Genomic DNA, 19,095 nt, shown 5'->3' with positions numbered 1-19,095 from the left:
AGGATAAATCGGGTCGTTACATAATGCTACAAGGCCTGACATAGCATTTTCTGTTAATTTACTTGCAAGATATAGTTCTTCTCCTACACGGTGATATTGGAACGAGATTAAGAATATATTGCGATATTTAAAGGGAACTCTTGATATGAGTTTATTTTATTCTAACAAAGGTAGTGCAGATCTTGTTGGTTATGCAGATGCATGTTATTTATTTGATCCCCATAAAGCTAGATCTCAAATCGGGTACGTGTTTACATGTGGAGGTACTATCATATCATGGTGCTCCACAAAGCAATCTATTGTTGCTACTTCTTCAAATCATGCTGAAATAATAGCTATTCATGAAGCAAGTATGGAATGCGTATAGTTGAGATCAATAATTCATTTTATTCGAGAAAAATATGGTTTGGAATGTGAGAAAAGACCCACAATTTTATACGAAGACAATGCTGCATGCATAGCCCAATTGAAGGGAGGATTTATAAAAGGAGATAGAACGAAGAATATTTCACCAGAATTATTCTACACACACGATCTTCAAAAAAATGGTGACATTGATGTGCAACAAATTCGTTCAAGTGACAATCCGACAGATTTATTCACTAAATCTTTACCAACTTTAACTTTTGAGAAGATGGTATACAAGATTGGAATGCAGAGACTCAAATATTTGAAACAAGGTTTTCATCAGGGGGAGTAAAATACGCGATTTACTCTTTTTTTCTTACTAAGATTTTTTCTCACAGGGTTTTCCTTACAAGATTTTTAATGAGGCAGCTAGCAATGCGTATTACTAAATATGTATACTCTTTTTCCTTCACTAGGAGTTTTTCCCACAGGATTTTTTCCTAGTAAGGTTTTAACGAGGCACAATACCTTTTAATGAACATCCAAGGGGGAGTGTTATGAAAATAATTATATTGTGGATGTCCATTTATTACTCCGCTATAGATAATATTCCTGAAGAAGATTATTCATTTAGTACTCTGTTGGAGTTTATCTACAAGCAACTGATGCAAGCAGGTTGCAAGAAGCTCAATGAAATGATTTGCAGCAGCTTCTTATTAAACATGCAGGTTGAAAGCAGCTCATGCAGACAACTTACAAGCAGCTAAAGAAAAGCTTTGCAACTGCTTCCTGAAAAGCCTCGCAGCTGCTTCCTTTCTTCTATAAATAGAGGAGTTTTCAGTTCATTATGTACATAAGTTTGAAGTTTGAATAATATATCAGTTTCTCTCTATACTTGTCTTTACTTTACAGTCTTTATTTTATAACAGAAAAGACTTTTCATTTTCCAAGAACTTCTACCTTTTTTGTCCTACCAAATAAATGAAGCAAAAAGGTGATAGTGCAAACTATATAGTGGAACTTTGAACTATATCTTCCCCTAAACAACCCACATTTTCCCTAAAGTTAATTGCATTAATTCCTTTTATTACTCCCTCCGGTCCACTTTAAGTAATATTTTTGATTGTTTTCACACATATTGAAGAATTTACCTTTTAACATTAATTAACAATATAATTGACTATATTAACCTTAAATTATTCAATAAAAATATAACAAATACTCATAGGCTCTTTACTCTAAGGGAAACTTTGAAAAAACAAAGTTAATTCTTTCTTGATATTTGAAAAAATCAAATATTATGGACCATAAATAAAAAAGGCCAAAAAATCACTTAAAGTATACCGGAGGAAGTATTATTTTAGGTACACCAAAGGACTTATGAGTTACATAATGCCGATTTTAACTCAGAAAACAAGGAGCCCGTTTGGCTTAGCTGATTCAAAGTGACTAATAAGCATCACGTGCTGAAAAGCACTTTTAAGTGCTGAAACTGATTTAATAAATAAGCAGTTACGTGTTTGGATTTATGTAACGACCCGTCTTGTCGTTTTGAGTAATTATTCTTCTCTTTACTATTTGAAGTCTCGAATAGCTTCATATGATGTATTATGACTTGTATGCGAAATTTGAGGTCAATCGGACTGGATTTGTTATATTTCGACATCGATTATTCAAGAATACGTGGTATCCCATTAGGAAAATGAGCTCCAAATTCAGTTTTTATTGAAGCATTAGATCCGTATTAAAATTTTGGAGCCATAGCAAAAGGAATCGTCGAATTCGGACATCGTATGAGAGAGTTATGCCCATTTCCGTATCGGGAGAGATTTCCCGTTGCCGCGAGCGCCCAGGGTAGCGTGGGGCGCTAGCCCTGGCGCTGAGATATTTAAGGGTACTGGAAATAGCGCCACAGGCAGCGCCCCACGCTACCTGTGACGCTCGAAAATACCAGAGGCTCTATAAACATATATTTTGGCTATTTTTGACATAAAAATAGTTGGGGAACTCGGTTTGGACGATTTTCACGGGTAAACATTGGGGTAAGTATTCCTTATCCTATATTGAATATATTTCATGATTCCATACTCATTTACATCATGAATCCATGAATTTATGGAAGCAAAATCAGTTTTTTGTAAAATCTTCCAAAAATGTAAAATGAAGATTTGAAGGTCAATCCGATATCGGAATTTGATAAAATTGGTATGGATGAACTCGAAATTGAATGGGTTGTTGGAATTTGTGAGTTTTATCGGATTCCGAGACATGGGTCCCACGGGCGATTTTTGAGTTAAATTTCGGATTTTGTTGGAAAATTTATATTCTCATACGGAATTAATTCCTACGATACGTGTTGAGTATATTGAATTGTTTGTGACTAGATTTGGAGCTTTCGGACACGAATTCACGAGGAAAACGTTTATTGGAATCTTGAAATTGGTTGCAAAATAAGGTAAGTGTCTTGCTTAACCTCGAGTGGGGGAATTACCCCTTAGGCATCGAGTCTTATGTGCCATATGTAAAATGTGAAAAAGCCGTGTATGCGAGGTGACGAGTACGTACCCGGCTTATATGTGTAAATTTTATTGAGTTAAAGTTTAGAGCATATTGTGTGGTAAATTGGGTAATTATTGGTATACATTTAATCATCTATTTGTCGTGCCTAAATCTTTGTTGTTGTTGAATTTGTTGTTATATGACAATTTGATGTGATTGTTACATGATCATTTATGTAATTCCTGAATTTTTTGGTTTGATAATTATTGAAATTTAATTTCATTATGGATTTTCCCTATGCAAATAATTAATTAAATGAGCTTAAGAAGAGGTGTTTATATAATTATTGAAAATTTGAATTTAATGAAGACTTCGCTTTATGTTGAGTACTTTCTATCTCTATTGATTATTTTTGGGTGTTGTACACATTGTGTGGAGCTTTTGGCTATTTGTTGTGAAATTAATTGACTTGGTTGTAGCTTTGGAATTTGGTTGTGGCCATTGGAAAAATTGTAATATGAACTGATTTTGTTATGTTGTTGTGATAATTTTCCGTGTAAATTGTTGTGTTGTGTGAGTTGTTATTTTGGGGAGATAAGGGTGGCATTTCACCGTTGATATTATGTGATTATAAGGGTGGCATTTCACTGTTATTGTATTTTGTTGGAATATTGTCTGGGCAGAGCGATAAGGGTGGTTATATGAGCGATAAGGGTGGCTATTGATATTGTCTAGGTAGAGCGATAAGGGTGGCTATAGGAGTGATAAGGGTGGCAATAGGAGCGATAAGGGTGGCTATTGCCAGAGACGATATGTGATGATGTGGGGTTGTGGTGTTGATTATTTTTATGTAATATTATGATTTTTCTTGTGTTTATTTTTATGCCTTGTGCAATTGGTCTTGTTGATGTAAATTGATAACAATTTGTGTTATGTTGAAATTGAGAACCTATGGCTATTGCCAGGTGGATTATAAAGTGAAATGTGGGCACGAGTTGCCGTGAGTAAATAATGATGATATTTGGCACGTGAATTGTCCATGCAGTTGTGATATGAAATGTGGGCACGAGGTCCTGTGATGAAGTGGTAATGATATTTGGCACATGAATTGTCCGTGCAGTTGTGATATGAAATGTGGGCACGAGTGCTGTGATGAAGTGGTAATGATATTTGGCACGCGAATTGTCCGTGCAATTGTGAGATGAAATGAGGGCACGAGGTGCCGGGGAAATATTATGATTTAATTATGGGCACGAGGTGCCGTGAAAATATGAAAATGGGCTGAGACCCGTATTTTTATGATTATGGTGACTTTTTAATTGAAAGAATTATATTCAAAATATTTATTCGGAAGGATTTTTACTTAGAAAGTATTATATGAAAGAATTGTATTTGAAGGATATTTATTCGAGGAAATTATATTTGAAAAGATTTATTGAAAGAATTATATTTGAAAAATAATTATTTCAGAAAATTATATTTAAAAGAGAGTTATCTGGAAGAATTATATGTGAAAGACATTTATTTGAAAGACTTCCTTTAATTGGGTGTAATTGTGTTTATTAATTGTTGAGTGATATTAATTGTATTCTTGTTGTCTGTTGTGCAAATAACTGGTTACTTTATCCTGCCCTTATTATTATTTGTTTCCTATTATTTTGTATATTATATTGCACATATTATTAGGCTAGTGAGTGTCTTGACTGTACCTCGTCTCTACTCCATTAAGGTTAGTCTTGATACTTACTGGGTACCGACCGTGGCGTACTCATACTACACTTATGCACATTTTGTGCAGAGCAAGGTATTGAAAATAATGGACTTGAACGGAGTTAAAGCGGGATCGTAAGGATTCAAGGTAGAGCTGCTGGGTCGTCGCAGTCCCTTGGAGTCTTTTCATTTCATTGTACTGTTAACTTGTAATCAAACAGTATTGTATATTCAGTACTCGTGATCATTCCATATATTCAGTTAGAGTTTGTGACTCAATACTACCAGTCTTGGGAGGTTGTATATTCATATTTTTTCCGTTGTCAGTTTTTATTATTTATTAAAAAAAAAAAATTGGCTTCAAAAGGTAATTGAAATCGGCTGACCTAGTCTTAGAGACTAGGTGCCATCACGATGTCTGTGGTGGAATTTTGGGTCGTGACAATTTATGTGTTAAAACTGATAATAATCAGTTAAAGTGTTTGGTAAATAAGTGCTTATAAGTATTTTCTTGTGATGTAATGACTTAAATGCCCCTTAAACTGTTTACACTTATAAATATATACTTATACAAGATTTAAAATTCTAAAGTGATTGAAGTAAATTAACTTATGGATTTACTTTAATTCCAAATTGATTAGATTAAATTAATATTTAGTAAGTAAATATTATTTTAGCAATAATGAGCTAAAGTACAATAAGAAGATCATTATTACATCGTCATTTTTCATTACCAACACAATGCAATTAAAAATAGATAATTTAGTTCATATTTCACAATAGAATTTTGAATGATGCAAAACAGCTACATTTTCAAAGAGATGAAGAAAGTCGATTTACAGAAAATAGAATTTTTCTAACTCAAATTAATTTGATTGATTTAGTTCACGGTAAAGAGCTTTTTGTTGTTCATGATGGTGAACAATATTTATGGGAAATAAGCCCGGGAAAGGATGGCAGAGTGAAGGTGAAGAATAGAGTTAAAGTTTTATCAAGATAAATGAATTTCAGAATTATATAATAATAATATGGATAAAATAGTAAAATTTTTGGTTAAACTAAAAATGCTTATACAGTCAGACATCTCTATAACAACATACCTATATAACAACACTTCACTGTAAAAAGCAAACTTTTCCGGAATCAATTTTTATATTATGTTATAATATATGTTCTATATAACAACATTTCGCTATAACATCCAAACATATTTGGAACAAACGAGACTGTTATAGAGATGTTTGACTGTATGTTGAAAAGTCAGGATGACCAACTTATGACTTATTTTAGCTTATAAACACTTGAGTTATAAGCATTTTTGGTATTTAACAAATGCGTAATAAGTCGTATAATGCTTCTACGTTGCCTGTGCCCCTTTTGTTGTTGCTGATTTTAGTGTTGTTTATTGGCTGATGCGCTTGTAAACCAATCCTCCAAATCAGTGTGCTTATTTTGAGTTGATTAGCAAATGGTTTTTCCAACTTTTGTTTCTTCTTTTGGCCGTGTTAGGGATTGGTTGGAAGAAGTGAACTGTTATTATGTTCATTATTTGTTTTAATTCTTTTTTCTTTTATCGTTGATTCATTTAGTATCTTCCAAATAGTTCCAATTTCAATGTCTCTCATTTTCCTTTTCTTATTATAGTATATTTTGGTACAAAACTCAACTAGCCCGTCTTCTTTGACTCAATCTCCGGTACTCTACTTGCTTATGCTTGCTAGTCAAAGTGGGAGAAAATAAGATGTAATCAATCATTTCTCAAGGTTGGGGCCACTTGTTTCTTATGTGAAATATTTAATAAAATCTGTAGTATAATTTATTACTCAAGAGTCCTTTTCTAATCTTCAAATTGGGTTTGAAAACAACTTACTACTTGGATGGTCAAGAATTCAATTTCCTAGCAAGACACCTACATACATTTCCTTGCACATTCTTGAAAGTTAGTTCAGGATAAGCTAAAGATTTCAAAAAGAAAAGAAAAAAAAAACACATAACATTTAGTTGCTTCTTGAACAATGGGCAAAAGGGAATATCCAAGTTCAGCTCATTTCCTTGTTACTTTGTCTTTACTGCTCCTACAAGCAGCTTTTGGATTGACTCTGTGTATAGAAAAGGAGAGAGATGCTCTTCTTGAGTTCAAAAGAGGCCTTATTGATGATTTTGGTCAATTATCAACATGGGGTGATGAAGAAGATAAAAAAGAATGCTGCAAATGGAAAGGTATTGAATGTGACAAAAGAACTGGTCATGTAATTGTTCTTGATCTTCACAATGCCTTTTCTTGTTTTGCTAGTGCTTGTTTTGCTCCAAGATTGACAGGTAAACTTAGTCCTTCTCTACTTGAGTTGGAGTATTTGAATTTCTTGGACCTTAGTGTGAATGAATTTGAAAGAAGTGAAATACCAAGATTCATATGCTCCTTTAAGAGACTAGAGTATTTGAACCTCTCATCTTCCTTTTTTTCTGGTTTAATTCCTACACAGTTCAAGAATCTAACTTCATTGAGGATTCTTGATCTTGGATATAATAATCTTATAGTAAAGGACCTTAGATGGCTTTCTCATCTCTCTTCTCTAGAGTTATTGAGTCTAGGTGGTAGTGACTTCCAAGTAAAGAATTGGTTTCAAGAGATAACTAAGCTCCCTTTATTGAAAGAACTTGACTTGAGTCTTTGTGGACTCTCTAAATTAGTTCCATCTCCAGCTGAAATAGCCAATTCTTCTTTGATCTCTCTTTCTGTTCTTCATTTATGTTGTAATGAGTTTTCTTCTTCAGCTAAATATAGCTGGTTATTCAATTTTAGCACAAGCTTAACTAGCATAGACCTCTCCAATAATCAGCTCGACGGTCAAATTGATGATCGATTTGGGAACTTGATGTATCTTGAACATCTTAATCTTGCAAATGAGCTTAATCTTAAAGGTGGGATTCCAAGTTCTTTTGGCAATTTGACACGTTTACGTTATCTGGACATGTCTAACACTCAAACATACCAATGGCTTCCTGAGTTGTTTCTCAGGTTATCAGGCAGTAGGAAAACACTTGAGGTTTTGGGGTTGAACGACAACTCAATGTTTGGTTCATTGGTTAATGTCACAAGATTTTCAGCCTTAAAGAGATTATACCTGCAGAAAAATGTGCTGAATGGTTTTTTCATGGAAAGATTTGGACAAGTTTCGAGCCTTGAGTATCTAGACTTGTCTGATAACCAAATGAGAGGGCCATTACCAGAATTAGCATTGTTTCCATCATTGAGAGAGTTGCATCTTGGATCTAATCAATTTCAAGGGAGGATACCACAAGGTATTGGAAAACTATCACAGCTTAGAATTTTGGACGTCTCGTCCAATAGACTGGAAGGTTTACCAGAAAGTATGGGGCAACTATCAAACTTGGAAAGTTTTGATGCCTCTTACAATGTCCTGAAGGGTACAATCACTGAGTCCCACCTTTCAAACCTCTCCAGTTTAGTGGATTTGGACTTATCGTTCAATTCATTGGCTTTGAAGACGAGCTTCGATTGGCTTCCTCCTTTTCAGCTTCAAGTTATAAACCTTCCATCTTGCAATTTGGGACCTTCTTTCCCCAAGTGGCTTCAAAGTCAAAACAACTATACTGTTCTTGATATCTCTCTTGCAAATATTTCAGACACGCTACCAAGTTGGTTTTCAGGTTTACCTCCCGATCTAAAGATTTTGAATCTCTCCAACAACCAAATCAGTGGAAGAGTGTCTGACTTAATAGAGAATACATATGATTACATGGTTATAGATTTAAGCTCTAACAACTTTTCAGGACCTTTGCCATTAGTTCCTACCAATGTGCAAATATTTTACCTGCACAAAAATCAGTTTTTCGGATCCATCTCTTCCATTTGTAAAAGTAAAACAGCAGCCACTTCCCTTGACCTATCACACAATCAATTCTCAGGAGAGCTTCCTGATTGTTGGATGAATGTGACTAATCTAGCTGTTCTTAATCTAGCCTATAACAATTTCTCTGGAAAACTTCCACAGTCATTAGGCTCCTTGACAAATTTAAAGGCGTTATACATGCGCCAGAACAGTTTTAGTGGAATGTTGCCTTCTTTTTCACAATGTCAGTCGTTGCAAATCTTGGATCTTGGAGGGAATAAGCTGACAGGAAGAATCCCAGCATGGATAGGGACTGACCTACTCAACTTGCGCATTCTAAGCCTGCGGTTCAACAAATTCTATGGTAGCATTCCATCGATCATTTGTCAGCTTCAGTTTCTTCAGATACTGGACCTTTCAACAAATGGATTATCTGGGAAAATTCCACAATGCTTCAATAATTTTACCTTACTGCATCAAGAAAATGGTTTGGGTGAGCCAATGGAATTTGAAGTTCGAGGTTTCTATGGCAAATATTCTCGACATTTCTCGTACCTAAGCAATTTATTGGTTCAATGGAAAAACCAGGAGGCTGAGTACAAGAATCCTTTAATATATCTGAAGACTATTGATCTTTCAAGTAACAAATTGGTTGGAGGTATCCCTAAAGAAATAGCTGAAATGAGAGGATTGAAATCTTTGAACCTTTCAAGAAATGATCTGAATGGAAGTATCATTGAAGGAATAGGTCAAATGAAGATGTTGGAGTCACTTGACATGTCAAGAAACCAGCTTTCTGGAATGATACCTAAGGGCCTTGCTAACTTGACTTTTATTGGTGTGTTGGACTTGTCAAACAATCACTTATCAGGGAGAATTCCATCAAGCACTCAACTCCAAACTTTTGAGACATCATCCTACAGTGGTAACGCTCAACTCTGCGGTCCTCCTCTTCAAGAATGTCCCGGATATGCTCCTCCTAGTCCCCATATTGATCATAGCAGCAACATGAATCCTCAAGAACATGGTGAGGATGCGGAGTTTCCATCTCGGGAGTTTTATATATCAATGGTGTTTGGTTTCTTTCTTGCATTTTGGGGAATCTTGGGCTGTTTAATTGTCAACCCTTCTTGGAGGAATGCCTATTTCACATTCTTAGTGGACATGATGAGTTGGCTCGATATGATATCAAGAGTCTGTTGTTCAAGACTGAAGGGAAAGCTAAGGGCCTCATAACTGTAAAGTTTCTATGTACTTGTTTACTTTCAAGACGTAACTTGTTTTCTGTATTTTTTTCCTCCATTTCCTACTCTTGTTGTGGTTTTGAAGCTACCCAAATCTTGAAATTTGTGAATGTTGATTAGAATAATGTTAATGATAGAATTTTACAAGACAATTTTGGGTGTTTTTGAACGGAAACAGAAGTGATCCTTGATACAGACGACAAAGTCATAACGTCCCAAAGGAATCAAAATGTACCAAAGTTTTGCCAGTGAAAAATGTTCCCTTTGATAGTTGTTATTTGGCACTGTCAGACGAACAACAAGAAAATTCTATCAGTTTTTACAAAATTTGTTGAATTAGTTCTTCATATAATACCTAAATTCTCAAAAGTCAGCTTGTAATTACTCAAAAGTTTAGAAAGGAACTGAAATGTATTAAACTTAAAAGTCAAGACCTTTTTTATTGATTGAAGCCCTAATTTATGGCATTTCCCAATTCTTTATCTTGTCCGCTAGTCTGCTAATATCTCCCAAAAGCAACAAATATTCAATTTTTTTTTACAAATACAAAGAGAACTCAATTCTCTTTCATAGCAGCACGTTCAAAGTTCAAATTGCAGGTTAGTCATCCTTTTTGTTCATTCATGTAGAAAACTTTATTCTTTTTGACTCAAGTTACTTGTGCTTGTAAGTAGTGTATAATAGATTGTTTTGACTAGTTTTTTGTGGGGATGGAGCACGCGCGCGCGCACACACACACAAATATATATATTATTATGTCACATATTTATAGTTTTCTTCAATTCTTATACAATTTTACATGTTTATAAATATTTACTCTAATTATATTATTTTATAAAATATTAAAAATTAAATACTCATGGGTCTTACGCCCCGTGCCTCGGGGCTTATGCCTCGCTGAGGCATATGTAAAACGCCTCGCCTTACGCCCACGCCTTTTAAAACACTGGATGATACTTTACTTTTGTGTGAAGCTGAAAATGAACAGTTTCTATATCGCAGAGGGGTATTGTTGAGTTTTGAAGTTGTGACTGGCTTGAAAGTTAATTTAGGAAAAAGTAGTATATTCGGCATAAATGCAGAGCAAAGTGTTGAAGAAATTGCAGATATAATGGGATGTAAAGTGGAGAATCTCCCACTGTATATTTAGGCCGCCATTTACAATAACAATAACAAACCCAATATAATCTCACAAGGTGGAGCCTGGTGAGGATAGAGTATACGCACACCTTACCTCTACCTACCTTGCGAAGGTAGACAAACTGTTTTCGATAGATAACAAGTCGTAACAAGGAATGACTAGAGGATCTGGCAAGAGTTCTCAATAAATGTGCAGAAAAGTTGGTTTCACGGGAGAAACAGTATCTGTCCTTTGGGGGGCAGACTCACTCTTATTAATAGTGTAATAGATGGAGTTCCAACTTACTTGATGTCTTTATTTCTGATTGTGAGGTCTCAAAGCAGTGTTGGGATCTAATCGTGAATATTTGTCGAGTGTCCTGGGTAAATGCCTCACAGTATTAGGAGTTTGTTTGAGAGCTGGCAGAGCCAAAGAATAGCTAAAGGACAGCAGCAATTTTGGAGAACTATTCCGTTATGCATCTTTTGGACTGGAAAGAAATAAGAGATGCTTTGAAGGACAAAGAAGACATATCTCTAGGATTAAGAACAAATATCTACATAATTTGTATTTCTGGTGTAAGAGTACTATTTTGGAGAATGTAGATCAATATTTGGACTTTATTGAGATGCTTGGAAAGTTATTGTAACTGACTATTCCAGCCTTCTTTCATGAACTTTTGTCTACCATCTTGGTACTTTATCTAATGAAACCTTTACCTTATAAAAAAAAATGGAGTACGGAAATCTTAAATTGCAGATTTTAGGAAAACAGTAGGCACAAACAAACATCATAGGTACCTGATCAAACAACACCTTATACCATTCATGTTACAAAACTAGAAAGTGAGATTATAAAACCTGTCCTCGGATCCATAGAAACAAAACAGCATACGTGTTGATGCAAGTTGAAGATGCAAATTGAGGCAAATCTGACAGACGAAAGGAAAAACAGATTGAATAAGAAGCAAAAATCAATGTTCCTGACATTATTGCCTGTGAGGCAAGCCATAACAAGAAATAGATAGAATATGACAGTACATATAACTTAGCCACTACGTTCTTCTATATCCGCAACAGAAGATTACACTCCCTCAATATGAAGTCGAAAAGAAAAGGTTCCAAAAAAATGAACCAAGAACTCAAGATATAACAACAGAATAAACCGGTTGCAACATCAATCATCAACCTCTTCCCTGATTTCCCTTACAAGTTCTTCCTTGTACTCATCAAATGTACCAGGGAACTTTTCAACAGTTCCATTCTCAACTACCCAAATTTCACTTCTTTCTTCATCGTCACAAACCCTCGATATGAGCCTAGAGTCGTGACTGACTAACACAACTCCACCTGTGAATTCATCAAGTGCATCTGCCAAAGCATCAATACTCTGCATATCCAAATGGTTTGTTGGCTCATCCAATAGCAAGATGTGAGGCTTCGACATGGAAATAGAGGTGAACACAACTCTAGCTTTTTGTCCTCCAGACAGCTTTAAAATGGGGGTTAGATGGTTATGACTGGGAAGTCCAAATTTTCCCAGCTTTGCACGAACAGCTTCTTGCTTACTAGGTCCCTCCTGCTCTGGGTGAAGACGAAGAAGGTACTGTACTGGTGTTTCATCCATTGTGAGAAGATCAACAAAATGCTGTGAGTACCGTCCGATCCTCAACTTTTGACTCCTGCGGACTTCACCCTCTGAAGGAACTAAATCACCTGCAAGGAGGTTGAGCAAGGTCGATTTCCCTGCTCCATTGGGCCCAACTATAGCGACTCGGGTCCCCATATCAATTCCAACGTCAACATCAGAGAGCCTAAAGTCTGGTCGATTTGGGTAACTGAAGCTGACCTCAATTAGCTGAAGAAGTGGAGGCGTCAGTTCAGTAGGCTCGGGGAAGTGGAACTCAACGGTGTAGTCCCTCCACTTCTGAGGGGCTTCAGGTGGAGTTTCATCTTCATCAACCCTATCCTTGCCCTTTTTCTTTGATTCTTTGGCAGCTACAAATTTGGCTCGGTCTTTTACCTTCTCCTGTTGTGCTCGATTTCCAGATCTCTTGGCAGCTTTTAACTGCTTATCATAAATCTCAAACTTCTTGTTCATCTCTTTGCGACGTTGTTCATATCCACTTTCAAAACCATCAAAGTTACCCCGATAGAAGTGCAGTTTCATGTCATGGAGATGAATAATCTCATTGCAAACAGTGTTCAAAAAGTCTCGATCATGTGAAACAACAACCAGAGTTTTCTTCCATCTGCACAGGTACTCCTCTAACCATAGTACAGCCCGAAGGTCAAGATGATTAGTGGGTTCATCCAACAGCAATAGAGTAGGCTGAACAAAAAGAGCCCGTGCTAGAGAAATTCTCATCCTCCAACCACCACTAAAAGACCGGGTAGCACGACCCTGCATTTCCTTAGTGAAACCCAGTCCAGCAAGAATTTTCGATGCTTGGGCCTCAGCAGCATCTGATCCCATCAGCTGCAACTTTTCGTACAGTTCAGATAGTTTTTCTCCAACATCATCATCCCCATCAGCATCATCTTCATTCTCACCAACAGATGCAGCAGCATTCTGTAAAGATTCAGCCTCTTCTCGGAGCTTGATGAGTTCCTCGTTAGCTGAAACAACAGCTTCAAGGGCTGTCCTATCATCACCAACTATCTCTTGTTCAACCAAGAGTACATCAATGTTTTTTGGTACTGGAATCTTCCTCCAAGCAAGGAGCTTTAGTAGGGTGGACTTTCCCTTTCCATTGGGACCAACTAAACCATATCTCTTCCCATGAGATATCTTAACTGATGTGTTCTTTAAAAGTTCTTTTCCACGAGCTGCTACAGAGAAATTCTCTATAGTTATATCCTTGACATTTGCATCAGCGTCATCCTCACCTTCAAGAACAGACGCCCTGCTACCGATAACAACAGTAAAAGCATCATGATCATCTCTAAGTGCCTCCTTTTTGGCCACCTCAGCTGCCTGAAAAGCAAGCACGTCCTTCTTTTCGCGTTTCTTCAGCTCTTTATGACTTATGGAGGTATCAAGTGGACCTGTTTCATTCCTTCTATGCCTTCTAAGTTCTTCCTCTTCTTCAGGGAGATGCTCATCCTCCTCGTCATCAGAGGGAGGAAGGTCGATACCATCAGTGTAAGCTGACGCTTTTGGAGCTGCTTTAGGCTTGGGCTTACTAGCACCAGTGCCTGAAGATCCTTTGTTGGGCTTCTCAGGCTTCTGGTCCATGCTGGCAAGCATGGCAGAGACAGAAAGCTTCTCCTTTTTCCCTTCCTTGGAGCCATCTTTGCTGCTTCCCTTAGCCTTCCCGCTAAAACCAGCCTCATCTGTTTTTTTCTTCCCCATTGTATTTACAATCTGTTGTAACCAAAGAGAGTGATTAGAAAATGTGAATAAATAGATCGCCCATACACCAGTCAGCTCAGCCAACTGACTAAGAAACAAACACATCCAGAATAGTAATGAAGAAGCTTTGCACAAAAGACAGCACATTATTACAGAAATTAGCAAGAAATTGGAACAGTAGCATAAATAGAAAAGAAAGAAGCATAAAATCACATTGAAAGAAGAAAGAGACAGAATAGCAATAAGAAAATTTATCACTGGGTCGTATTTTAGTGAACCAGAAAAACAAAAAGCTTAAGGTTATCACAGACTCAAACACCGGAACATATGTTATAGGAAAAGAGAGAGCAACACAATGACATATCTAATCATTCCAAAAGCCAAAGGATTGTTTGGACACCATAGTAGCAAAACCAATTAATTAAATACTTTAGGATACATTTGTTTCCCACAGATTTGCACATTACGTTAACCAACAAAGAAGACCAGAAGGTTCTGGTATAATATTTCAATTATAGCCCTACCACATTCTCCTTAGTACATAAATAAAACAAATGTTGAGACCATTACAAATATTACTTTTGTTTACTCCGAGTTGAATCTCAGCTATATTAAGTCCAAAGGAATCTCAAAGATAATGTACGCTTTTTATCCTGAGAAGAAGAACCAAGGCTTCTTCTAGCTTCATCCAAGATTGATTCAACCAATCCACTATGCCCACAATCCCAAACTAGATGGGATAGGCTATATAAATCTTCTTTATCCATTCCACTTCAATATATCCACATACATTCATAGTAAACTACTTTTATATAGTTGTGTACTTTGTATCGATCAATTTGAAATTCTTGAAAGCATTTTCATCCCAATTGGAATCAATAAATATGCGCGCGCACACACAGACACACAAAAGGGGGGGGGGGGGGGGGGGAGACAAATTTTAAGAAATAATCAAAAAAGAAAAAAAGCCTATCTATACTCATAAGGTTTTTGGTAAATTCTGCGTACACACTATCCTCTTAGGCCCCACAGTGTGTAATATTAATGGGTATGTTGTTGTTGTTGTAATCAAAAAGGAAAAACAAACAAATAAAGCAAACCAAAACATCCCAAAAGGCGAAAAAAGCTAAAAATACCAATATTAAAATAAAATCTCATCTTTTATAACGCTACAAGAAAAACACCCAAAAAAAAAAAAAAACCTAGCAGAAAGTTATTTAAAAATGAAAACTCATCTTAGTAGCGTTATTCATAATTCTTTTTACTTATTTTGATAGAATCCGATAGTTCGACAAAATTAATTAGAACAATCAAAACACAGATTAAAACAGATGTTTTTCTTCATACAGTGGGAGCAGCCACAGTGAATTAAAACCCAATTCATAATTCATAATCAATATCAGTAAAACCTAATTCACAAAGAGGAATTAAGAAGATTAGATTTTTACAAATTTAAAAACGAAAAATCAGGATGTATATATAACAGAGAAGAAGCTTACGTTTTTTTAATTCGCCGGAAAAGAGAGATCGCCGCCGACGAGGTCGCGGAGATATGAGCAAAGGTCGTAGACGATAGAGTGGGAGTTTAATGAATTCTGTATTACTTTTTTTCTTTTTTTTTTTTTAGTCTGTAACTCTGTATAAGCGAATCAGATTCTTATAAGGGTTTTGAGATTAAAATTAGGCTAAATTTTTTGTATATATTTTGATGAGAAAATCATAACAAACATTATTTTTCTTTAATTTAATTTAATTTCTTAATCTTTTGTAATTTGGCACGTATTGTATTTTGATTTTTGACTAAAGCTGGCAATTTTAGGCCCAATTGGCTCAATCCGCCCAGCCCGGCCAAATTTTCATAGAAATGACACAGATAGCCACTTTACAGGGCTTTATTTGCGTTCTTTTTTCTTCTTTTTTTTTCGGTTCAAATTTCCTGGATAAAAATATTCTGAATTATCCTGAATTTAAAGTTTAAAATTTCAGGACAAAATAAATATTGACTAATATCTAAATAACATACCTGAGAATGGCTATATGTGCACTTTCCCCCAAATTTTCATAGATTAGGTTAATATCTAAAGGAAAAATCCGTACGTAAAAAAAATTGTCTATAAGAATCAAAGGGTAAAAACTTAACTAACAAACAAATAACACTTGTCACTTTATTTAACTACAATTATTAATACTTAACTATAGTTAACCACTTATGTGTTTTGCACATAATCTTAATCAATAATATAATAATTACTTATTATCTTGCTATAATATATATTATCTATTGTGTTCTAAAACGCAGTAAATTGATTTTATTTTATATTATTGTACTTTCTTTTTTTACTTTTTATAAAGAAAAAATCGTGAATTAAATAAATAAAGTATCCTAAAAATAAATTTCAAAAGTTGCCAAACTCATACAAATAAACATCACAGAATTGCACTTGATTTCATACTTACACTGTTATTAGTCATGAAAATTAAGAACATATATTAAAAAAAAAATATAGAGAAGAAAATTAAACTTATGTGTTAACAGTTTTTTCTTAAAAAGCATAGCTCTTTCAACAAGCAAATATACTTGTAGAAGTATAAAATTAACCAACATGATATTCCAATTTCTTAACTCCCAATTAATCGTAGTTTAAGAGAATAACGCAAAACTTCGATTTGAGCCAGAACCTAGAAAAAGAATGGAATGAAATAATATAAAAAAAAGACGGTGACTTTAACGCTAAACTTTCTAACGTTAAGTTATTATGACTTTGTTTTCCTTTTTTATTTATTAAAAGTAGGACTTCTAATAGTCTTAGTTTGTCTTCTATGATTAACTTAACTAAATTGGAAGTAAACACCCGATGTGAGTAAGTTTTTACCGAATCAAAATGCTATGATAATGGTACCTTTCGTAAAGAGTAGCGAAATATTACCTATTTAACTAATAAATATGGTATAAAGATTGAAATTTCTTACCTCACCCCACTAAGTAGTTTTATAGCTAAAACTACTAAGTCCTATAAAAATACTAAGGGGTCGTTTGGTACAATGGATAAGCAAAAATAATCCTAGGATAAAAATTTAGTATCTCTTTATCTCTTGTTTGGTTACTAATCGTGGGATAAATTATTCCAGCTGGATTAAAAATAGTACCGGGATAACTTATACCTGCCAGATGATGGAATAGTAATCCCATAATAAGTTATCCCAGGATAAAACAATAAAATTGACAATCTAAGATTAATACAATATACCAAACAGTCAATGAGAAATAATATCAGAACAACTAATCACAACATAACTAATCCTAATATCATTAATCCATCATACTTGTCTTCAAACCAAACGACCCCTAAACACTTTTATAGTTAAAAAGCTGTTAAATTCCATTTATCGCTATCACTTCCTCCCTCACTTCACATAATCTCACCCCCAATTCATCTCAAGTTCTTTCTTCTCTCCACTTCATCCTCTTATGCTTTCATCTTAATATTTAAAGAAAATTAATTAAGTAAAATTAATTGTATCTAACATAATTTACATTATACAAAAATAAAGTTGGTTTCTCGAAGTAACTTTGTATTTCATTTCAATTTTCTCTATGTTTTAGAAAGTTGATATTATCATCTTTCATAATGAAGTAAAAACTATTTAAAAAGAGAAGAATGAGATAATTTCAATGACCAATCAATTAATAAAAATAGACAACCAAAAAGTGAAGAGAATTTATATTAAGATAAACAAAAGTAAATATGTATACGGTCGAAATCAGGCATGTCCGATTTTATAGACACGAGAAGCTGCCTCGAGAGTAAGCTCGTAATAGACCAGGCTCGAGCTCAATGACAGAGTATGGAGCATGAAGATCGAAGTGCTCGCTGAAGATCAAGACCGAGCATGACCGACTTCGAGTAAGGCATAATAACGGAATGACGAGATATTAGCAATCGATCGAAGATCTCGGTGGAAATCCCGGAACAGATCGAATCAAGCGATTATTGACGCCAATCATGGGATTTGTTTTCGTTATTAGAATTGTACCTTTTTTAGGATCCCTCTACCATATAAAGAGGGACCCCATTCATTTGTAAGGCGGATAGATTCACTGAAAAACATATACACATACACTACTTTCTCTATTTCGCTTACTATCTATTACTGCTCATCACTGTTTATTTTCTGTTCTTTATTGTTCTTGTTACCCAAACTCGAGACCATCTCGAATCGAAGTCGAAAGCACTGCCAGAACACTGGTTTGATTTATTTTACTATTCAAATTATCTATTTAATTCCTTGTTTATCAATTAGTATTGGATTAAATTACGTATCCTTAAAACCGCTAAATAAGTTTAATTGTTACTCGCAATTTTAGGGTAAACAAAATCTAATCTGTGCCGCTTCATAACCCGTTTGGTTCATCTAGTTGGTAATTCGCTCGAAAATAACATACTTAAATTGATGTCCGTCCGAAATAATTGCCGACAAATATATAATATATTTTTTTTTCTAAATTATGCTAAAAAAGAAAGACATGATTCTTCTGCCTTGTTTACATAATTTATTTGTTCAACAGTAATTTATGGTACCTGATAGTGATTCTTCTGCCTTAGCGAGAGAAGTATTTTTGAGATTGTGGTTATCTCCGGATGCGGCAACAGTGACACCTAACAAGAAATTGGAGCCAATAGTTTCCTGGAACATCTTGAACATCAGCTTCTTTATTTGTTTAGCATTGAAATATCACGACCCAAAATCTCAATCAAGGGGTTGTGATGACGTCTAATGTCACTTACTAGATAAGCCAACACTTAACGGTAATAAGAGATACAAAACAAATATTAAACAATACTATAATATCATAAATAAGGCAAAACTCAGAAATTACATAGCAAGTCTAAAGTAATACAACCGTCTAATAACCTCCCAAGATTTGTACAGGGGCGGAGCTAGTCCATCGAGTACGGGTTCGCTC

General features: G+C 35.0%; 2 protein-coding genes across 2 annotated transcripts; one reads left to right on the top strand and one right to left on the bottom strand.

Annotated features, from left to right (window-relative positions):
* The first annotated feature begins 6,467 nt into the window (after positions 1–6,467).
* On the top strand, positions 6,468–9,807 carry LOC142164192 (receptor-like protein EIX1). The gene has a single exon (XM_075221515.1). The coding sequence runs from the start codon at positions 6,573–6,575 to the stop codon at positions 9,645–9,647; it is 3,075 nt and encodes a 1,024-aa protein (XP_075077616.1). The 5' UTR covers positions 6,468–6,572; the 3' UTR covers positions 9,648–9,807.
* A 1,900-nt stretch (positions 9,808–11,707) lies between these two features.
* On the bottom strand, positions 11,708–15,805 carry LOC107820604 (ABC transporter F family member 4). Its single transcript, XM_016646921.2, has 2 exons — positions 15,629–15,805; positions 11,708–14,141 (listed from the first exon to the last, which is right to left on the bottom strand). Exon 2 carries the CDS (start codon positions 14,127–14,129, stop codon positions 11,952–11,954), a length of 2,178 nt encoding a protein of 725 aa, XP_016502407.2. The 5' UTR covers positions 14,130–14,141; positions 15,629–15,805; the 3' UTR covers positions 11,708–11,951.
* Positions 15,806–19,095: the final 3,290 nt, after the last annotated feature.

This window comes from Nicotiana tabacum, chromosome 9 (genome assembly GCF_000715075.1).
Source record: "Nicotiana tabacum cultivar K326 chromosome 9, ASM71507v2, whole genome shotgun sequence".
NCBI lineage: Eukaryota > Viridiplantae > Streptophyta > Magnoliopsida > Solanales > Solanaceae > Nicotiana > Nicotiana tabacum.
This window is presented reverse-complemented; position numbering and strand designations above follow the sequence as displayed.

Excerpts from the sequence above, each read along its gene's own strand:
- LOC107820604 (XM_016646921.2), bottom strand. The coding sequence starts at position 14,129 with ATGGGGAAGAAAAAAACAGATGAGGCTGGTTTTAGCGGGAAGGCTAAG.
- LOC142164192 (XM_075221515.1), top strand. The coding sequence starts at position 6,573 with ATGGGCAAAAGGGAATATCCAAGTTCAGCTCATTTCCTTGTTACTTTG.